Source organism: Dermacentor silvarum, chromosome 2 (genome assembly GCF_013339745.2).
Source record: "Dermacentor silvarum isolate Dsil-2018 chromosome 2, BIME_Dsil_1.4, whole genome shotgun sequence".
Lineage (NCBI taxonomy): Eukaryota > Metazoa > Arthropoda > Arachnida > Ixodida > Ixodidae > Dermacentor > Dermacentor silvarum.
Window position 1 is genome coordinate 46,507,092 of NC_051155.1, and position 23,743 is coordinate 46,530,834.

The following is a 23,743-nucleotide window of genomic DNA, read 5'->3' on the forward strand; positions in this document are numbered from 1 at the left end:
TACATACGCTTTTAACACAGCAAAGCACGAGACTACTGGCTGCAGCCCGTTTTTTCTACTCTACGCTCGTCTGCCACGTCACACACTGGACACCATATTTTCTTTCTCCACCCACGACGATCTCACCATCGCCGAGACTCTGTGTCTCGCTGAAGAAGCTCGACGCTTGGCCCGCATACGTACTCTGGCTTCGCAAGAGCGGTCAAAAGCACGGTATGACAGGCACCATCGGGATGTCACCTATTCTCCAGGGGATCTAGTCTGGCTATGGTGTCCGGTGCACAAACGTGGCCTGTGTCAGAAACTTCTTGCCAACTATACTGGCCCGTACGTTATTGTTGACCAACTCAGTGAAGTGAATTATCGACTGGCGCGTCTCACCGCAACTGGACGGCGCTCCGCCAAGACTGAGGTTGTGCATGTCGCTCATCTCAAGCCCTTCACACCGAGAACTTAGCTGACTTGCCCGGCGGGCTTCGTCTAGGAGGGGAGGAATATTACAGTCAATGTAGCCGCATTAGTAGAAGAGGAGGAGTGTTAGCGGAGAAGACGAAGAAGAGAACTCTTCTTGCTCGTCGGAGGCTCGCCCTGAGGCCTGTTCAATAAACACCGTTTGTCGCGCGTCGTAACAATATCATATCTAGTGTTAGATCCCTGCAGTTTATTACTGACAGACAGGGGAATTAGAAACGTATCTGAATATCTGTCTGCCTTGTTACGCTGTTTAAACTCCACTTTCTAGGTATAACTAGAAAAATGCTTCATTATGCTTATGTTGGACCTCTCAGCAAACAATTTTTCTGCACAGTCGATGTATGTTGAATTCATATACATGAAAAAAAGCTTAGGTAGTACTCTTGAAGTTAATCCAATCTTGAATCGGGCACCTGCCCGATTCTAATCTGCCCGATTCTAATATTGAAGTTGAATTGTCAACTTTATTGCAATGTCATGACACAGCACATTTGCTGTCATTACATAGAGCTAAAGCTAGGTGTGACGGCATTGCTCTAAAAAAAAAAAAGAGCAAGCAAGGAATCCTGTGTGCCTTACATCTGGCAACACTCGCGAGTAACAGCTGCAGCGATTGCAGAAACAGAGCAAGTGAATTTATCACAATGTCATGACGCATCCACTTTCTCCACAAGTTTTATAGTATTAATTATTTAGGGTGCACTGACACTTCCCTGAATATATATTGTTACAGGTAACTCTCCGTGAAAAGAGGGTTTATTCGGACGCAACCGACGGTCTTGGGCGCCAGCCAAGGTTCTGCTATCGCTAGGAGAACGTCTTCTTCTTCTGCCCCCCTCGTACTCCGTGTCCCACTACTGCTTGTGGCACATACCCAAATCATACAAGGCTTTCGCGCTTGTAACACATCCCCCCACGTAGACGAAGCCCACCGGGCAAGTCAAACAGCATCTCGAGTGGTGCAGGGCTTCAAGCGGGCAACATGAGTCACTTCAGTCTTTGAAGACCGTCGACCATTTGAAAGGAGACGTGCTATGCGGTATGTCAATTCGCTTATACGATCTAACACAACGTAAGGTCCAACATAGTGCGCCAGTAGTTTTTCGCACAACCCACGTTTTCTGGTAGGCGTCCACATCCACACTAAGTCACCGGGATCATATGTGACGTGTCGGTGTCGGCGGTCGTAACGTGCCTTCGAGCGATCTTGTGAAGCAAGAGTGCGCAAATAAGCAAGGCGGCGGGCTTCTTCTGCACGACAGATTGTCTCCGATATGCAGGCATCATCGTGGTTCAGAAATGGGAAGATCGTATCGAGGGTATAACGTGGCGGCCGAGCGTAAAGAAGAAAGAAGGGGCTGTAGCCGGTAGTTTCGTGCTGGGCGGTGTTAAATGCATAAGTTACGAAAGGTAGAACGCTGTCCCAGTTCTTATGATCCGTCGACACGTACATGGACAACATGTTCGTGAGAGTTCTGTTGGTGCGTTCCGTAAGGCCGTTTGTTTGTGGATGGTACGGCGTAGAGTGTCGAAAACTTGAACAACACAGGCGAAGCATCTCTTCAACCACATCTGCAGTAAACTGGCGCCCGCGATCGCTAATAACAACTTTAGGAGGCCCGTGTCGAAGGATGATAAAACGTAGTAAGAAAACGCACACGTCGGCTGCAGTAGCCGATGGTATTGCGGCCGTCTCACAGTAGCGTGTCAGGTGGTCAGTGCACACTACGATCCAACGATTTCCACTGGAGGACCGTGGAAACGGGCCGAGAAGGTCGATCCCGACTTGCTCGAATGGAGTCCTTGGGGGTGGCACAGGGTGTAATCTACCAGGAGGAGTACTTGTGGGACGTTTGCGACGTTGACATTCGTTGCAGCTAGACACGTACTGTTGCGTCGTCTGACGCATATTAGGCCAGTAAAATCGTTCTTGAAGACGGCAAAGCGTTCTAGCTGCTCCCAAATGACCGGAGGTTGGTTCGTCATGCATAGCCCGCAAGATGGAAGTGCGTAGACTTTTCGGGACCACCAGGAGATATCGTGAGCCTGTGGGAGAATAGTTCTTCTTGTACAGAAGCCCATCACGTGTGCAATAACGATTGGCTGCTGATTTCTGTTTGGCAGCAAGCAGTTTTAAAGTGTCGTCGTTTTGCTGCTCAGTCTTAAAGGTATTGAGATCAGGAAATGCTGGCTCCAAGGCTACGATGTAGTGGTCAAAGTTGTCCGCGTCACAGTCCGTCGTGGGAAGCGGTAGCCGCGACAGGCAGTCGGCGTCGGAGTGCCGTCGACCGCTTTTATAGGAAACGGTGAAGTCGTACTCCTGTAGACGGAGTGTCCAACGTGCAAGCCTACCGGATGGATCGCGCAGATTGACGAGCCAGCACAGCGAGTGATGGTCTGTGACGATGGTGAAAGGGCGTCCGTACAAGTATGACCGAAAGCGCTGTACTGCGAAAATCACCGCGAGACATTCTTGTTCTGTGACGGTGTAATTGCGCTCGGGCTTGCTCAGAGAGCGACTGGCGTACGCTACGACGTGTTCTTTGGTGTCGAAGCGTTGAATAAGAACTGCGCCGACACCAATACCGCTAGCATCCGTGTGCAGTTCAGTGGGAGCCAAGGGATCGAAGTGTTTGAGAACTGGATGGGACGTCAAACGGAACTTCAATTCACGAAAAGCACACGCACATTCTGGGGTCCAGTCAAATTGAACGCCTTTCTGAAGCAGACACGTCAATGGATGCGCGATGTGAGCAAATCCGGGAATAAACCGACGGAAGTATGAGCACAGGCCCAAGAAGCTTCGTAGCTCTTTTACTGAGCGAGGTTGCTGAAAGGCTTCGACCGCAGCAGTTTTTGCTGGATCAGGTCTTATGCCCTCTTTGTCCACTAGGTGGCCTAGAACTAGTGTTTGGCGTTCTCCAAAGCGACATTTCTTGGAGTTTAGTACCAAGCGTGCTTTGCCTAGGCACTCTAGTACAAGATTGAGGCGAGCGTTGTGTTCACTAAACGTGCGTCCGAAAATCACGACATCATCCAAATAACACATGCAGACTTCCCACTTCAAACCACGCAGAATGTTGTCCATGAAGCGCTCAAAAGTTGCAGGTGCGTTACACAGCCCAAACGGCATCACATTAAATTCGAAAAGTCCGTCGGGTGTCACGAATGCCGTTTTTTTCCTTGTCTGCCTTGTGCATCGGAATCTGCCAGTATCCGGACCGCAAGTCTACACTCGAAAAGTACGAGGCCGAAGAAAGGCAATCTAAAGCATCATCAATCCGTGGCAAAGGGTATACGTCTTTCTTAGTAACGGCGTTGAGGCGGCGGTAATCAACGCAAAATCGCCATGTGCCATCTTTCTTTTTAACTAGAATTACTGGGGCTGCCCACGGACTACTCGATTCTTGGATAACGTTTTTCTTCAGCATGTCACGGACTTGGTCATTGATCACCTTGCGCTCCGAAGGTGACACCCGGTATGGCTTTTGTCGCAGAGGCTGGTGAGATCCCGTGTCTATGCGATGCTGTACACGAGAAGGGGGAATGGATGGTGGAGCCTCTTGCTGGGAAAAGTCGAATACCGCGAAGTGTTTTCGTAGAATATTTGCCAGTTCCTGACGTTTGTTAGTGCTGAGCGATTTGTTTATCATAGCCATCATCGAAGTGTCCGTGGCGCATGCATCCGACTGGGACTCATCCGTGGCATCGGGGGCTTCTGCAAGGATGGTGAGCGCCAATACTTGATGTTCACGAATAGCCGCAAGTTTCAGACCCTCCGGTAGTATTGTGGGTTCGTTAGAGCAATTTATCGTCCATAATACAGTACGCCCGCCGATAACCGACAGCGTACAATAGGGCACCAGAACATTCTTCTTCAGGCAACTAAGGTGAATGGGCTCTACGGTAGCTTCAAATGTTCTGTCGGTTGCAGGAGAACAGGCGACTGGGACACATTTGGCAGACAGCGGCGGTACGATGGTATCTGCGGACACACAAAGGGCACATTCGTAACACGGCGGGTGCTCCACCAAGACGGTCGGAAGGCTCGGATCTACAGTAATTTCTCCCGTTCGGCAATCGACATTGGCACCACACAGCTTAAGAAAATCGAGGCCCAGAATTACGTCATGCGTAGCATGAGGTAAAACTACAAACTCCGCGTTAAACGTTTCACAACCCAAGCTAACTGTTGCACTGCACACACCTACAGGGTACAATAGTTCTCCACTCACTCCACGAAACACATCGGCACGGTCCCACGAAAACAGCACTTTTCGTCCTAGCAGGCGTTTGAATGCGTGGCTCATTACGGAAACGGTCGCTCCAGTGTCTACTAAGGCCATCGTTGAGACGCCGTCTACACGTACACAAATCTTATTTTTAAGCATGCAAATTGGCGGAGGTATTTCTGTCATAATCGAAGACTGTCCAGCGGCCTCACCTCCAACGGCCGCGCTGACTAGTTTTCCGGCGAAGGCGACGGGTAGCGGCGCCGGGGAGACGGTGACCGGCTTACGCGAGGAGCAGAAGGTGGTGTCAAGCTCCGATCGGAAGCCGGTGAACGGTTTCGCAGTGTTTCCAGGTTCTCATTGGACATCCCGCGTGGATATGTGTACGCACCGCCAACACGTTGCTGGCCAGATGTTGTTGATCGGTCGTACCTTGGCGGCTGGCGGCGTTGTGGGGCCACGTTGCAGTACCTGGCGATGTGGCCCTCGATACCACAGTTGTAGCACAAGGGCAGAGGACGTTCGACGAAATGCCGCTCCAAGCGCTCAGCCGGCAGAGGTTGTCGGACAGGGTACAGCACCCCAGTACGTTGAACAGGAGCCGTTCGCCTCTGTGCATCACGGCTGGAGTGAAAGCGTTGCCCATACCGCTGCTCTGACGGAAACGTCTCCAGATGTGGCCACGTCGTTCCAGCCACATCGACGTCCGTGACACACACAGACGGTGGCAAAGTAGCGCATGGTGCTGTGGGCGCCGTGTGATACACTGGGTACGTAGCCGGCGGTTGAGCTGTGTTGCACACTAGTTCATTGTGTCGCCGCAGTTCTTCGCGTACTATTTCCCGGATTGTAGAGGCAAGGTCGGTGGATGGACTGGTATCGACGCTGGCGACAGTTGTCACGTTTGCCAGTCGTCCAAATTTGGGTGCAATGCGACGGGTCTTCAACGTCTCAAATGTACGGCAGTGACGCAAGACATCTGAGACGGACGTGAGGTCTTCTCTCCCTATCAGAAAATTATAGACGTCTTCTGCGATGCCTTTCAGAAGATGTCCGACTCGGTCGTCCTCAGACATCCGTGGGTTTATGATCTTGCACAACTTGAGTACTTCTTCTATATAGGTTGTGCATGTCTCTGTTGGAGTTTGAGCTCTTTGGGCAAGTGTTCTCTCGGCGCGTTTCTTTTTGGCATCAGTGTCGCCAAAACACTTCCCTATTTCTTCAACAAAGAGTTCCCATGTTGTTAAGGACTCTTCGTGGTTCTCGAACCACATCAATGCGGTTTCTCTCAAAAATAAGACTACGTTGTCAAGCTTCGTGAGCGAGTTCCAGTGGTTATATCGGCTCACCCGATTGTAGTGCGTAAGCCACTCGTCCACGTCTTCTCCCGCTCTTCCCGCGAACGAGCGTGGTTCCATGTAATGGTGGGCAAGGGCAACTGGCGTTGACCTTTGCGTGGTTGCAACTGGCTCCGGGTCTGGTCCTCCGTTCTGTGGCATGATGAATGTTGTCGGCGAGAGACCGGCTAGACGGCGGCTCCGGCGAAGTTCAAGCGGTTGCGACTCCGTAGTACGGCGACGTCGTGTACCCAGCACCTCCACCACTCTGTTACAGGTAACTCTCCGTGAAAAGAGGGTTTATTCGGACGCAACCGACGGTCTTGGGCGCCAGCCAAGGTTCTGCTATCGCTAGGAGAACGTCTTCTTCTTCTGCCCCCCTCGTACTCCGTGTCCCACTACTGCTTGTGGCACATACCCAAATCATACAAGGCTTTCGCGCTTGTAACAATATGTATATATAAAGTTTTAGAGGCTTGGACTTTTATTCAATGCAAAAAGGAATACAAGCAAAAAGATGTCAGTAATCCTTTAACTCTGTAATTCCTAGACACAGTTCCTCATCAAAGAAAATTTGAACAAATTGTTCACCTTTATTTTTGCCGTTGAGAGTACATCGGTACAACAAAAAAAATTTAATGTTATTTGAAATATACCTTGATTAGTACAGTAATTAAATAATTATTTATTGACCTATTGAACTATCAACAGCTTAGAATTCACCCCAGCATATCACAAACGCAAATGTGGTCTTCACGTTAAGTAGCCCATAATTAAATCAGCATTTTTAGGCACTAAATTCTGCAAAATATATGATATATTGGGCATTACAGGGAAAAGATACCAGAAGGAATGATTTCTTGATGACCTGCTGCGGTAGCTCAATGGCTATAGTGTTGCACTGCTGAGGGCAACGAGGTCACAAATTTGATCCCAGCCATGGCGACTACGTTCCGATGGAGGCGGAATCCAAGAATGCTCATGTGTCGCTCACGGGGTGCACATTAAAAAATCCTAGGGGGTCAAATTTAATCTGGACTCTCCCACTATGGCGTGTCTCATAATCAGATTGGGGTTTTAGAATGTAAAACCCAGGAATTTAATTAAGTTCTCCATACTTGCAGCCACTGAGCCTGGGCCTACTGAGGAGCGACTACATGCTTGACCTAAAATCAGGCGACAACAAGGGGCTGCACAAGGCCTGCCCCAAACAGGTGGAGGTCAACACCATCGCCTCCTCATTTGGCGGAATCTCGCCTCCACTTTACAAGCAGCAGAAGTACGCTCTTATATTTATCTTTTTCTCCATGGCAGTCTAGTGGCAGTGTATTAGGTTGGCATGCATCGTTTTTACATTTTGCATGTCTGAAATAAGCTACAGGAGTAAAAAATTCACCGACGATTGCAATACTCCCTAATGTGAATTCCACTGCTTGTGTTGCTCATTGTTCAGAAAGAAAGCGTGAATACGGGAACATGTGGCTTGGCGGCACAACCAAAGTAGCCACATGCGTAGTGGATCCGAAGCCCACACCAATGCTTTGTTTCCATATATAGTATCGGTGAACGTTCTCACCGCATGCCTTAGTAATGACACCATCGGTGACTGGGTGTCGGTGCTCGCCACTGTGGCGCCATCTCGTAGCGGGTCACTGCCGTGGAGCATGTGTCGTGCAGCACTCCGCTGTCCTCCTCATGCTCTCTTCGCTATCGCCGTCTTTCATCCTCCACTCGTTTGTTCTGATGGTTAAACCGAGGCCATTGCTCAACGCAGGAACAGGCGCCTAAGAGCTGCGCATTAAAATAATGCAGGAAATGTGTGTATAATCACTGTGTAATTACACCGTGCAATACCTTTTGGTAGTGCCATCACTACCACGTGTCTGATTAGCTCATCATGAAATTAATCAAATAAAACTTTTTCATGGCCTGTGTGCTAAACATATTTGGAACTGAAGGTAGTGCAAAGAAAGAAGACACATTCACAAGGGAGGGTATGCAGGGCAAGCGCAGAGTCCTATGCTTGTCTATGTACCCTCCTTTGTGAATATGTCTTGTTTTTGCATTGCCTTCAGTTCCAAGTATGACATTAATCATCTCCATATGATAGATAGCCCTGCTTTCTTTTCCAAAGAAATATGAATATAGGCACTTTTTTGACAAGTTCTTTTTCTTCTGCCATGCTTTCATTCTTTCTGTGTTTAGTGGCATACTCTTGACCCAGTAACTATGGTGCGAACCCTTAATTTCTTAGTACAGACAGTTCAATATTTGTGCCAAGTGCAGCACAGCTTTACGCATGAAGCAGGCAGCAGGTTATGTCACGGATATCGGAGCCGATGTTCATGTCGTGTCACAAACCAACGCATATGCAAGTTTCTGGTGCACTGTTCAAAACCCACTCCATGACTGTGCTGCTGAAAGCTAGATGCATTGAACACTCAACGGGCTAACAGGTGCAAGAAAGTGAGAGGGATGCTTTGCATTCCAAGAGAATTGGCATCAGTGGACAGAGTCCTTTGTTATATGTGACGAAGCATGGAGTCAAAGATCATGAAAGAGTCGATTTGGTGATGAGCACCGCGCTTTCTGCAATGCTGTTGTGATGTGACCTTCAAATATCTCTCTGAGTTGACTAGCGCAAGCATGTTTGGTTTGTGGTGCGATGTGCAGCTTAGTTAACTTGAGCCACCTCAAATTGGCTCAAGTCGTAACAGGAGCGCAGGCCGCCTGATTTCAGATGTCAGAGACTAGGAATATTTGCTTCTTTCCCTTCCTATGGATGGCACCTTAACTGCTGCTTGATTATGATGATCATTAATATCCACGAAAAAGCAAAGTGCTGTTAGTGCTATGCGCGCTATGTGACAAACAAAACCATACAAGACCATTTTACACGAATGAATAATTAATTGCTGACGGCACTCGGCATGAGAATACCTAGCCAAGTAACTGTGTGTGTGTGGTGTGTGGTGGCGCCACAAACATTTGCATTTACATTGCATTTCGCTTGATTCCTCCATTCTAAAAGACAGTTTCCGCTGCGCTCTGTAGCTTAGAATAGCACTGGCATTGTGGCAGAAGCTAACGTGAGCTATATTAAGACTCTAATGTCACAGAGCACATAGGTACGTAGCTTTAACTTCTACGAGAAAAGGACTGGAAAATGTGGGTGCGATATGAAGGCAGTTTAGCACACAATTGCAAGGCTCTAGCTGCCAGTCGCTTATATACACAACTTGTTGGGATGCAACGCCAAAAACAAGTCTCCATCTTCTTTAATGCACTAAGCTACACTGTACTTTACACCAATTTTGAAACAATCGCATTAAAAGCTGACCAAATACTGATTTGTTGCACACTTGAAGAAGTCAGGCTTCATACCATAATTACATGAAAGAGTCTTCAGAGATGTGTAGTAAGTTTTCGCTGCCTAAAGGACAAAAAAAAGGGGGAAGCATCTTGAACATTCCTGTCAACAATCAAGGTGTGACGCCTGCAACACCACTGGTGGCCCTCCTCATTGTGGACACCTGGTAGCTGCCAGGGTGCTGTTCCTTTTACCAGCAGCAGTTACCATGCATGTGTTGTTGCACCAATATGTCACACCCGCATATACTTTGAACAGCATCCAAGGAGTCCAAGCACAATGCTAAACTTGGCTATCGCTGTCAGTGCTTTTTCCTTTGGCTGAAACTGACAAATTTTTCATTCGTGAGCCTAATGTAGTTGTTTTGTTCTTTATGTGCCTTTATTCACTCTTTATTTTTTTACAGGCACATATTGAGAAACCTGGGTGTTGTGGCTACAGAAGCACAGGTGAGAATTTCCAACAACTGTCACCAGGAAATGAGGAGATCAAGCCAGTAATTTACTTCTGACAGATTTGTTAAACCACCTTTAGGATGTAACTTGGAACGACCTTGCAAATCTGTTCATGATATCTGGGCATAAGCTTAATGCTAGTGCAGGAAGTCTTGGGCAAACTAAACAAAGGTCCCCAGGCTGCGTTTAGCTTTAACAATAATTTAGCTCATCAGAGTTCTTCCTAGAGGGAGTCTATTCTATGTGAGTCGTTAACTGTAATTGTGAAAATTGTGTTCCTCTAGCATTCTGCCTAAACTCAGTCACACCATGGCCAAGTGAAAAAGAGACATTATACGAGGTGTGCTAAAAAATACGAACTTTTGCTATAACACTTTTACTGCTTATGGTACAACATTTTAAGTGCTGTTCCCTTCAAAGTAGTCCCCTCTACTGGCAATGCACTCTTCTCATCTTTTCTTCCATTTTTGGAAAGCCTCCTGGAACACACTCACTGGAATGGCGTGCAGGTCTCTTCTCGCATTGTCCTGGATCTCCTCTACGGTTTGGAAACGATGCCCTTTCAAGGTGGTTTTCAGCTTGCGGAATAGAAAAAAGTCTGCTGGGGCTAGGTCCGGGGAATACGTTGGGTGGGGTACAACAGGAGTGTGGTGTTTCGCTAAGTAGCTGCGGACAAGGAGCTACGCGTGAGCCGGGGCATTGTCATGATGCAACATCCAAGCCAGATTTTCCCACAATTCAGGCCTCTTATTGCACACAGAATCTCTCAAACATGCTAGGATTCCCTGGTAAACTTCTTTGTTTACCGTGTGACCATGTAGCACAGATTCCTGATGGACAATGCCTTTGCAGTAAAAAACACAACCAACATCACCTTCATTTTTGACCGACTCATGCGTGCTTTTTTTGGACGAGGAGAACCTTTGGCCACCCACTGCGATGACTGCACTTTCGTTTCAACATCATAGCCATAAACCCATGTCTCATTGCCTGTTATGAAAGTTTTCATCGTCATTGGCAGCGGCGAGCAGTTCCTGGCTGATTTCAACACGGGTCTGCTTCTGTTCGTCAGTCAACAAACGCGGCACAAATTTTGCACTGACACGACGCATCCCAAGTTTGTCACTCAAAATTTCATGACATGATCCTACGCTGATAGCACTTCGTCAGCGACTTCACGAACAGTCAAACGACGATTTCCACGAATCACAGTTCGAACTCTCTCAACGTGGTCATCATCTGTGGATGTGGAAGGTCGTTCAGGCTTGGGATTGTCACCGACCGACATTCTTTCATCTTCAAAACGCTTGAACCATTCATAGCACTGCGTGCTACTCATACAGTCCTCCCCGTATGCTTGGCTAAGCAACTGAAATGTCTGTGAAAGTTTTCCCAAGTTTGTAGCAGAACTTCACACACACACACTGTTCTTCCAATTCCTTCATTGTCATTTTGGCACTAATCCGAAGAACAGCTTGTTCATGTGCTCACTTCAGCGTTGTAGCTCGCCAACTAACGGTCAGAGCGAAATGCGGCAAATGGCAGTTTGTTGTCTAAACCTGCCACTACATGCGCTCAGTAGCCACAGCGCGCTCCCTCTGCTGGTTGGCGCGTTATTTCAAAAGTTCAGTTTCTTTTTTAACACACCTTGTATGTTATGAGACATTTGTGTCTGACATAAATAGCGGGCTTCTAGTACTTTTACTATGATCTTTGGGGCTTTCCCCTCTTTTTTTTTGTGTGTGACACTGAAATAACACTGGTGATGTGAGCATCTTTTTGTTTACACAAAAGCGGGGCATCGTTTTTCTTTTGACTGAACCTCTAACGGAGTGTACTTTGACACCAACATACCAGAGCACACTAGTATGATGGTTTTCTAGCTTGTTGACTCTCAAGGAGTTTTTTGACCTGCTCACTGGGCTTTCAGAAGTCCCAACAAGTGGGTTTCTCTATTATCGCTTACCTTTGAAGGCATCTACGAAAAAAAAAAAAAGAATTAAGTCAAGGCACTGCAACGACAAAAGATAAGTCCTACTCAGAACTGCCAGTATTATGTTTTAGGCACTTTTATGTCACTTACAGTCTATGACTTGTGAGAAGAGTGCTGTCATTGACATAGATGAAAGTCACATATCAGGTAAAACAACTGCCAAATTTCCTGTATTCAAGGGGCCCTGAAAAATTTTTTAGCTACAATATTTTCTGGTGTATAAGTCATAGTTTTTTCTGAATTTTTCACTCCATCTCTCCCTCACTGCCTTCCCGCTTTCCTCCCTTGTGCGCAATTCGGCTCACCGTCGCATGCTTTCACTCGCACGTATAGCATGCGGTGTGCGGGGACAGTGTTATCCCCCTTGGACTTTATACGGTACATCGCAGTGACCACAATGGTAGAGATGTGCCTGAAGTGTCCATATCATTGAATTATATAGGAATGGCACCCATACGCTAGTGCGTGACCCATGTTCACGAAGTGAAACGTCACTGTAATTCTTTTTAATCGCTTACCGAATGAACAGGTGCGTCTTATACACCGCTGCGACTTATATACGTGTTTTGAAGGGGGTGCGACTCATAGACCGGAAAATATGGTATTCATGGAATGGCGTCAGTATTGAAGGCCGTCATCTCACAGATCTCATGCTGCACAAATTTTTCAATTCCTTCAAGTGTAAGGGGAGCTATGGCAACAATACATGGCATTTCTTGTCTCATGCTGGAAGCTAATCAGTGGAAAAGCCATGGGGGCCAATCTCCGCCCAAAAGTTCAGTGTCTTGGCAGCGAAAACGCTCGTTGCAGCACCTGTGGCAGCCACATTAGGCTACGTTGCAAAGCACGCTGCTGCTATCTCGGAGGCCACGAACAGCAGATGCAGCTGTGTATAACTGTCGTACATAGAACAGCAGTGCAAAGATGAAATGATTTTTCAATCTTTTCACGATCGCAGACATATTTTGTTCATTTAACTATAAAGTAGCAGTTATGTATTACTGAGAATGTTCTCGCGATCACAAAATCAGCCAATAGCTGTTCGTGGGTCCAGCTGCTTGCAGTGACGTTGCATGATGGAAGTGAAAGTGAGTGATTTCTCATTGTTTTCGACACGAGATTGTAAATTCCCAGCTGCATGCAGCGCCATAATATCTTTCTCACATGTTCACAGGAGCTTCTTGCACAGATTGGCAATATTTTCTACCATGTTCAAAATGTGGTTCGGGGCCCTTTTTGCGGTTGTATGAACAGCCACAGAGAATGCAGCTCCACTTAGTAGGTGATCACAAATGCTTCCCAAAACGCCTCACATGCTCTCTCTGATAGACAGTGCTCAACAAAGGCTTGTCTCAAGAATGGTCCCCGCAGACCTATATACACTCTCTCAACAACAGTTTTAGTTATGTTATTGCAGTGGTTTCAGATTGGAGTGAGTAAGGGAGTAAACAGCATTCCCAAATTACAAAGCATTTCTTGTCGTTGCATCCTTGCAGATGCCTGAGTGCAAGACCGACAAACTCCTCTGCAACGGCCTGCTGGCAGCCTGGAAGGCTTACAAGAACGACAAGTGAGTCCCGAGTGTCAGTTTTGCCTATGGAATCTCATGGTCAGACCATTGGGGGCCCCACCATTTTCTCTGAATTGATGGACACAATTCTCAAGCTTTCTTCCTGCCCATAACAGATGGCCGCTTGCAGCTTAAGAGGAACTATAGGTTACGCTTGAAGCAGAGAAATCTTAATTAAAGGGGTCAGCCATCCAGCTGTGCCATAAAATTTTGTGAGATTACAAGTGTCCAGTGTCCTCTGCATTGTCCAAAACTACTGGCAGGCACGTTTGAGGCATTATTGGGCCACCAGTATTTTTACCGCATGCTGTGGTCATTTGATACGAAATTACCTCACTAGGCATTTCTGACAACGTTGATACACGGCTGACTTACTAACCCATGCGCACATGTGCAGAACTTCTGGTAATAACTATAATTTCACAGCTAGCAAAAAAAAAGACTACTGTGCTCATGGAATGCAGGAATGCAAGACAAAAATGTACCTGCCAACTCTCCCGATTTTCTGTAAAATTTATGAATTTGGGCTGGGTTTATGATTTTATGAATGTTGCGTTGACTTTTACGAAAAATAAATTATGTTGGCAAAAAAGTTTTGCTCATCGGTTCCCAAACCTCTCTTTGGAAGCATTCTGATAGTGAAAGGGTGAAAGAGGGGGTGCTTGCTTTTAAGAAAGGTTATATAGACAAGTTCCTGAAGCAGGCGAAATTGGCGACGCCAAAATCACTGAAAAAGTCATGGAGATATAAAAAAATAAACGCCCAAGCCCTCCGTACAGATGGTTAACCAGCGAAGCTGAAATGTGCGGCCCAGGTGTTATGACTGAGTTAATCCGGACGGTTCATTAAAGTATTTCTCAATTATTGGTTACGTCTTTGTGTTTCTTAAGGCGGGACGCGGCTTTCGCATCGCGATATTTGGCCAAAAAACCGATTTTTTGAAAATCACATTTTCAGTTTGTATGACTTCTTTTCTATTTTATTTCAAAATTTCGTCACGGAAAATCGCACGGAAATGATGTAAAAAATCTTTATCGAAGCTAAGGTGGCGAGGAGTTTCTCGAAAATAGCGAAAAAACGGCATTTTTCAAGCCGCGATATCTCCGCAACCGCGTAACCTAGCGCCGCCATCTTGGTCTCTATGGATAGCGCGATTCTCCGTCTTCAAATCTGGCGCCTCGGCCAGCTGCACCAGGCAAGAGCAAGCGCACAGCAAGCAAAAGTTACAAGGTCTCGCGGCGGTTTCTGATCGGCAGCGCACGCCACGTGACTGTACGCGGCTCCGGATTGGTCTCCCGGGCGGTTGCCCTTAGCAACCGGCGGAAAGGTCGTCTGCTCGCCGCTACGGTGGCTAGAATCGCCGCGCTGACGGCGCTGAGGAGCCGATTTCGCGTCTTTTCAAGTCGTCGCGGCGTGGTTTAGAGATTGTATCTCACTTATGATAACGGACCGGCGCTCGCTTGTTAGAGAAACGAAAAACGTTGTCAAGCTCAGCCCTTCTTAGCTTGGAGAATGGCTCTCGTCTGTTATCATGGGCCGGCGATTGTTCAAGAAGAAACGCAAGACTGCGCATCAATTTGGTGCTCGTAAGTCGAAGCCACCGATGTCTAAAACAAAGTTTGCTCCGGCGACTTCAGCAGTGACAATGACGGTGGCATGCAGCGCGACGCGGACGTGCAGCTGAGCACCTCAAGCACGGATGGAACATCGTCCGCGCGTATTGGCGAAACTGTTCAGGAACCCAGCCGAAAAAGATGCAATGCGGAAAAAGAAAGCTGCAAAAGCTCATCAGACCATCAGGTCAGATGGTCAAGCGATGCCGCATCGCAAAGGACACAAAGGACTATAACCCTGGTGCCTATTAAATTTTGACAACTTTGAACCTTGTTTTCTCAGTACAGTTTTTTTGGCATGTTGCTCAGCTCGTGGAGCAGATATCTTGGTAACCACTTTACACATTTTGATTGCGTTTGTTTTGTCAGACTCACTGAACTGTACTTTAGGGGATAGCGCTCTTCTTTTTTTATCCTAGTGTTTTAAGAATTCGTAGTAGGGTTCCTTGTTTGCAGTGTAAGCGTGCTCACTGCACTGGGACTGGAGAAAACATAAACTACAAATTTTAGTGTTGAAAAAAAAATTATTTCGAGAACGCTATTCCCTTCTGCATACATTTTGCTGTGCATACAGTATGTAACAAACTTTTCACTTGATTTCGTAAATCCTCCAGTCCCTCCGCGAGGTTCAAGAAAGAAATAATTTGTCTAGCAAAAAGTTTTCATGGTAGCGCTTTGAAATTTTTATGAAAGCATCATAGAGCCATTCTTATTCTATGTACCAATTTTCATTGACATCCACCAAGAAACAAGAAAGTTGGTACCGAAAGCCGCGTCCCCCCTTAATGAGGTTGCACACACGTTCGGCTGCAACGGAGAGAACGACATCACTGATGGTATATGCCTGCAATCCGCCGTTGTCGCTTCCGCTCAATGTCTCGAGCTTTCTCTGTGGCGTGGTTAGCAGCATTCGCCTGCCATTGCCAATTGCGATTCTTCGGAAGTAAATTGCTTCAAAATTAAATCTGTCCATCGCGTAAGACAATGAATGGCTCATACCCCCTTAAGCAATGGCTCGTACCTCCGTAAACGCGGCCTCCCCATTACGACGACAGAAGAGAAGTGAAATTCTGCGCTGGAATGATTAGCGGCAATGGAGCCAGCTGTGGAAGCAGACGATGACGAATGTGGGAGCAGTGGCACGAGCGTATGCCGAGCACGAGCGCAACCTGAGGGGCACCAACGAGCCAGCTGTGGAAGAAGACGACGACGCTCGAGCGAATGCTGATGATGATAGTTTTCTGTACACAGGCGATGGACAGACGCTTTTTCGGTTTGCCTAGCCATATAAAGCTTAGCTTTAAAACTATCTGTTGCTTGTCAGTATTTGCTCTGTGAAGTTTGTGGCTACTTGTGTGGCGCGCCTGAAGGTAAAATGTCATTAACAATAGGTTTGTGTATCCGTGAAAAGAGGTGCATGCTCAGGGCAAAGTTAAAATGCCTGTTATCTCTTTCTGCTCGGTGTTGTGTCTGCGAGATTTTACTTCAGTGTTTACAGGTCAGTAGAAATGTAAAATTATTCCGTCAGGTATGAATAGGGTCCTTCATATTTGGGTTTTTTATTATATATGCCGTATTTACTCGCATAATGAATGCACTCCCCATTTTTCCAATCAAGAAGTGTGGTTTTTTTCTTTTCCTCGCCTAATGAACGCACCGTGAACTTGCTGCCGTGGAGTAGGAAAGATACGGTATGATTCGGTGTCTGATATGGCGTCCGGCAAGTACGATTGTATCGGATGCCATATCAGACACCAAATCTGACGTTGAATCGTACTCTGTCTCCTGCTTATAGCGATAGCAATTCTATGGACACTCCAGGCGCATTTTTGCCTTTGGTGCCGACAATCGCGCCTCAATCTCCCGCATTCGAGGGAGGAAATGCACTGTATTCCGGCGCGCGCATGATGCTGGGGGAAAGGAGGGAGGCAGGGTGGCACAGCAACTGCGCATTGCGCGGCTGTGCACCTTATCTTGAAAGCGATTTGCGTCGGGGGCTCAGTCTAGGTGCGACGGCAGCTTATACCTTTGTGTGTACGCCGTTCTCGCCGCTCAGTTTGCGTTGAAGCGATACACAGCACGAAGGTAACTTAGCTCGCTGTTGCTGCCTCACTTCCTCATCCCAACATTTTGACAGCGAGTGTCTGCGGTCATCGAGTGTGATGTGTTCATGTTTGCCTGTGCGCGCTGACACCATGCTTGTTAATTCACATAGTGAGGAAATGTTTGCAAGTTTATACGGCTGATAAATCTATTATCCTTACTTCGTGTAGCTGTGTGCACGTTTGCTATCACAATCGATGGTTCACTTATTGGCCGAAACTGCGATTGTTTTAGAGGTGGCCGCATAAAAAAAATTGCTTAAAATTTTACCCCACATAATGAACACACGCCCAAACCTTGCGCATATTTTTCAGGAAAAAAGTGCATTCATTATGCGAGTAAATACAGTACTTTCACAAATGATTAATGCAGGCAACGGTCTTCTTTTGGACATACACATGTTATTTAAACTAGGAACTCACAGGAACACACACTGACAAAGAGAGCTGCTCGCAAGTCATGTGACATACTTATTTATGCAAATATTAGTTTGCAGGCATTATTACAGTCGATCCCGGATATGTCAAACTTGAAGAGGATCGTGAAATAGTTTGATATGTCGATAATTTGAAATACAAATTATGTCTATGTTAAGCTTATCTGAGATCTCCGCATGTCTCGGACAATTTCCCAAGATTGTGAAAGCGGGAACACGCATATTTTCTTTTCCAAAGGCCATGTCTAATGCACGAAAGGCGAGTTATTTTTTGCTCATGAACGTTACAAGTTGCCCACGCTGCGGAATGGTTTTTGATATACTGATCGCAACACTAAGCCTAAAAGCCTGGACGCGAGATCACAGTGCTCCTTGCATGCATCGGAAGTACTTGTTGCGCAGTTTTGTTAAATTGATAAGGTAGAAATGGACACCCCACAAAAGCAGACTAGCCTGTATGGATACACACCATGCCTCCATCAGCACTCATGCACTGCAAATTGCACGTGAGCGTGCCCGGCCGCGCATGTCCATACAATACCAATAGTTTTGCCGATTGCCATACATGATGGGCAACAAGACAGGTAAAATGTTGTGCCGGTTCGGAACTGTCTTTCTATCAGAACCAGTCGTACTCACTTCACAACTTCCCTAAAAAGTTTGCGCGTCTCTTGTGTACCGCTCAGCATTCCGAAGTTTCGCAGCCAGTATGTCCCTTTGTTCTCGGCCCTTCCCCTCTGGCCCCCGCATCGGTTAGTGCCAGTATAAACACACACTTAGTTTCAGAAGTGGTTTTCAGTTTGCAAAACATCTGAGTCCATTTCCACTATTCCAGCGAAGTGCGGATGTGGCGTGTAGTGGTTCTGTTAAATTCAAACTGTAATGTAAAGATTCTCCCAAGTGGAGGTTGGAGTCCGATTCGTTTTGGCCACTCGCAGAATCCTAAGGTGGCGTTGTGCAGAAGACCCTCGTCTGCAAGAAGACAAATCTGGTGGCACAGCATCTCAAGTTCAGCATCCCAGGCCCAGCGCCACTGAGTGAAAAGATCGAGTGTCCTCCACGCTTTCTTATGGAACGCGTATCAGACCAGGAGGCCTTTTGCGTTCTTGAAGCAGAGTGGCGAACTGCTCTCGCCGATAATGAACGGCCATAGTTTCCATGAGCCATACATATGCGCATTTCGATGGGGGTGAAATGCGAAAACACCCGTGTACTTAGATTTAGGTGCACGTTAAAGAACCCCAGCTGGTCCAAATTTCCGGATTCCCCCACTACGGCATGCCTCATAATCAGATCGTGGTTTTGGCACGTAAAACCCCTTAATTTAATTTTTTTTCAAGACTGAGAGCACCCTACTCGTTTTTCCTTCTTGGCGTGTACAGCCCTTCAGATTAAACCTCCTGTTTGACAGCATCTGGCAAAACAGTGCTGTTTCAAATCTGTCGCCATTAAATATTTCCAGCGACGCAAGAAGTGATCGCATCCCCGTCAGAAGAAACACTCTTGCAGGGGTGCGGCGCCACGCAGCGTTCGATATGTGGAATGTGGCAGTGAACGTAAGTTCGGTGTACGCATAGTATGTCGGTATACTTTTGCATGGGATTTTCAAGGGGATCTTGCAACTGTTCGGTATATGGAATAATGTGATATATCTGAGTTTGATATATCTGGGATCGACTGTACCACATTTTAGACAAACCACATAAACAAATAAAGGCGGGCATGGTGATCCTTTGCTTAATTCGTTCCCCACACTTCTTTTTAACAAAGGAAAAAAAAAAGTGAGACCAGCTGTGCAAATAGGCGTGTTCCGCGAGGGGTGTGACGCTCGTAATTATGAGTTCCTGTTGACGTACGTTATCATTTCCATTTGGTCATTTCTGTGCCCATCCTAGAACAGTCAGGACTTTCAACATACATTATTCAGGAAAATGTCCTCTCAACATCACAACTACTGTTCACAATGCCGAGCAGTATTAGTGCAGCAGTATTAGTGAGCAACAGTATTAGTGAGCAGTATTAGCTTTCAGCTAATTTCAGCTTTATTCAAACTTGCCGGCTTTTCAGGTCATAGCAATACAACCAAAAGCAGCTGATAAGAGGACATCCATAAGGCATGAATAAGGCTAAACATGCCCATTTTCAATACAGTGGAATCTCGATGATACGAATCTTACGGGGTCACGAAAAAAATTTGTATTAGCCGAAATTCGTATCATCGAAACACAAAAAAACTAGCTAAATTAAAGAGTCAAGAGATGAACTCACTCAGGCACACGTACGTAAAAAGCATTTACAGTATAGACCACCTATAACGTAACCATTTATAGTGCAGAACTGGCTACAACGCGGCCTTTTCCGACTCCCATTTACCCTCCCATAGAACTCCATGTATACGCATACGGTTTACAGTGCAGCCGCGTGAGACGAAATTGCGGCTTACACTGGAAAATCTCGCCGACAAGGGCGGTAGCAAGCACGAGGTGCGCCCACCGATGGGAGAGGAGATCAACGAGGGCGATGCGGAGGAGGAGCATGAGACGTGGAGCACGAGTCCAAGGGCGTCACCACCACGCACCGTATGTGCGAGTGAAAGTGCGCGGGGGACTCGCGCCTTCACGGACAGCGAACACACAGCGGAGAGCAAACATGACTTCCGTTGCACGAAAGGCCGTGGGGGTATGGGAGGGCGGGGGGGCAACGCTGTGCCTGCGGCGCCACATGCGTATCTTGCAACCGAGTGCAAGAGTAACTGGCGACGCAATCTCCCCACGCGAAAGGAGCAAAGCGGGAAGGTAGCGCGGGAGAGAGGGAGTGGGGGGGGGGTGCTCCTACTCTGCCAACAAATGCGTTCTTGTACTTTGCGCCTGTGCCGGCTGTCGGTGTTGTCGCGAGCACCGTATCTTGAAAGCGATCTCCACGCGGCTCTGACCTTTGTTTGCGCTGTGCTTACGCCGCTCAGTTTCCATTGAAGCGATAGACCGCACGAACCTTTGCTTGCTGCGGCTGCCACAAGTGGGGAAGCGCCTTTTCCGACTCCCATTTACCCTCCCATAGAACTCCATGTATACGCATACGGCTTACAGTGCAGCCGCGTGAGACGAAATTGCGGCTTACACTGGAAAATCTCGCCGACAAGGGCGGTAGCAAGCACGAGGTGCGCCCACCGATGGGAGAGGAGATCAACGAGGGCGATGCGGAGGAGGAGCATGAGACGTGGAGCACGAGTCCAAGGGCGTCACCACCACGCGCCGTATGTGCGAGTGAAAGCGCGCGGGGGACTCGCGCCTTCACGGACAGCGAACACACAGCGGAGAGCAAACATGACTTCCGTTGCACGAAAGGCCGTGGGGGTATGGGAGGGGGGGGGGGCAACGCTGTGCCTGCGGCGCCACATGCGTATCTTGCAACCGAGCGCAAGAGTAACTGGCGACGCAATCTCCCCACGCGAAAGGAGCAAAGCGGGAAGGTAGCGCGGGAGAGAGGGAGTGGGGGGGGGTGCTCCTACTCTGCCAACAAATGCATTCTTGTACTTTGTGCCTGTGCCGGCTGTCGGTGTTGTCGCGAGCACCGTATCTTGAAAGCGATCTCCACGCGGCTCTGACCTTTGTATGCGCTGTGCTTACGCCGCTCAGTTTCCATTGAAGCGATAGACCGCACGAACCTTCGCTTGCTGCGGCTGCCGCACGTGGGGAAGCGCGGCTGCCGCAGCGAGCGAAGAGACCAAAAGAAAAGCACAAAAGCAACAAAAGCGCCACCGCTTCGCGTCCAGTCGCGGCTTCCGCGCTGTCCAGTGCCGCGTCCGCGCCTCCGCACCAAAACGGAAAGCGAAAACGCACGTGACTGCGCTCTGTTCTCTTTCGCGGCCGTCGATGGGGTGGCGTTTATTCGTATCAATCAACACGGGTCGAAAATCGATTCGTAACAACCGTTCTCTAGCACATTGCAAAGTAATGGGGCTTGGCCGGGACCTCAGAAAAATTCGTATCATCCGGAAATTCGTATTGGCCGTGATCGTATCATCGGGATTCCACTGTATTCACATTGCTGCACCCCTTGACAGGTACGGCTGATACAAAATGGGCGAATGACCCAGTCTCATGCTCACCACTCTGATATCTTTGCGCTCTGATGGCAGCGCTCGTCCCGTGTTCTTCCTTGTCCATGTTTTTTAGGTGCTGGTTTAAAATGAATGATTCATACCAACTAGCTCGCACCAAAACCCTTCTGAGTAATCTTTGTTGAGAGTGTGTGGTGAGATTAATTGAGGTGGGCATGCAACAGGTGATGAGAGCACAAAAATTTGCAGGCATAGGTTGCAGTTGGCTGACTAAAGATAGGAGCATACTTGCCAAGTCTCCCGGATTGCCCGCGAGACTCCCGGATTTGGACCATTTCTTCCGGTTGTACGGTTGACAGGAAAATCTCCCGGAAATTGCAGTTGTGTCCCTTTCCTGCATCCAGTTGCATTGTCAGGCCACATTGGCAAAAAAAATCGAACCCACTTTAATCGATTTAGAAGTGCATCGCACAAAACATTGTTAAGAAAGTAGTAGGGAAACCCTATACAGTGTAGACTGCTTATAACGTAAGTCGCCGGAGTCGTGAATATCTGTACCGCACTATAACCGAAACAACGATTTTCAAGCCCTGCACGTATGCAAAACATGTAGACCAAGCAGCCACACATATCCGAGAATCGAAGCGTGCGACTGGGAGTTTTGCATCCGTTTAAATTTACGAACGTAGAAATGTTAATGTCCAAGTATCCACGATCTTCGCATGAAGCAGACAAAGTAATAAAAAAAAGTGTCTCAGTTTTGCCGAAAGGCGAAGCATCAATTCTGATTGCAAATTAGTAGAGAGCTATAAGGAGTAGGGATAGTAGTTTTATCGGCTGCATAAACTTGACACATTCGCTTACTAACTGAATTAACAAGGGTGGTGTCAACGCGCACGAGCAAACATGAATAGACTCGATGACCGCAGACAACCACTGTCAAAATGCGGGCGTGGGGAAATGCGGCCGCCGCAGCGAGCAAAGGTTCGTGCGGTCTATTGCTTCAACAGAAACTGAGCGGCGTAAGCACAGCGCATACAAAGGTCAGAGCCGTGTGGAGATAGCTTTCAAGATACGGTGCGCGCGACAGCACCGACAGCCGGCACAGGCGCAAACGCATTTGTTGGCAGAGTAGAAGCCCCCCCCCCCCCCTCCCTCCCTTCCGTGCTGCCTTCCCGTTTTGCTCCTTTCGCGTGGAAGATTGCGTCACCAGTTGCCTTTGCGCCCGCTTGCAAGATATGCATTGGTGCCGCAGCACTGCGTCACCCCCCCTCCCTCCCTCTCATACTCCCACTGCCTTTCGCGCGGTGGAAGTCGCGTTTGCTCTCCACTGTGCGTTCGCTTTCTGTTAAGGCTCGGGCCCCCCGCGAGCTTTCACTCGCACATACAGCGCGCGGCAACGATTTTATCGCCCTTGGACTCATGCTCCACGTCTCATGCTCCTCCTCCACATTGCCCTCGTTGATCTCCTGTCCCATCGGTGGGTGTACCTCGTTGAGAAGCATGCTCGCTGCCGCTTTTGTCGGCGAGATTTTCCTGTGGAAGCCGCATTATAACCGGTATTTCATCTCACACGGCTGCACTGTAAGCGGTATGCGTATATACATGGAGTGATATGGGAAAATTCATGGGAGTCTGAAAAGACTGTACTATATCCGGTCCTGCACTATAAGCGGTTACGTTGTAAGTGGTGTATACTGTTCATATGCACTATTTTGTTAACCGCAGAGCCGCTCCTTCCACTGACAGTGTTGTTGGGTGCCATAGTGGCCCTAGTGCCATTAAGCTAGCCAGTGAATGCCACCTTCCGCATCTAGCAACACTAGACTCTCCCTCGTTCTTCTCGGCATCAGCCGCTCTGGCATTGCGTAGGCCTACGGTCATCATGACTTTAAAAGCAAGGAGTGCGAGCGCAAAAAATAACTTCAAGTATTTTTAATGTAGTGCTCTTCCGAAGGGACGCTGGGCATTATGTTTACATCACGGAGCAATGCAGAGTGCGAGCGGCAATTTAACATCGTGAAAAATACGAGAACGCAGCGCCGCTCGTTCAAGACACTGGGAAATGGGAACCTCGCAAAATGTGAAAGAAATGGAATT

At 47.8% G+C, this 23,743-nt stretch overlaps 1 protein-coding gene across 3 annotated transcripts in view; it reads left to right on the forward strand.

The window, feature by feature from the left end:
• LOC119441445 (glutathione synthetase-like) overlaps nucleotides 1-23,743 on the forward strand; it is an 87,045-nt gene that overhangs the window by 15,974 nt on the left and 47,328 nt on the right. For 2 of the 3 annotated variants that reach the window (XM_049661303.1, XM_037706062.2), the window contains exons 4-6: nucleotides 7,168-7,322; nucleotides 9,820-9,862; nucleotides 13,358-13,431. In XM_049661303.1, coding sequence (XP_049517260.1) covers nucleotides 7,168-7,322; nucleotides 9,820-9,862; nucleotides 13,358-13,431 — 272 coding nt within the window. The remainder of the gene's footprint in view (nucleotides 1-7,167; nucleotides 7,323-9,819; nucleotides 9,863-13,357; nucleotides 13,432-23,743) is intronic. The other variant, XM_049661304.1, reaches the window with a different exon arrangement.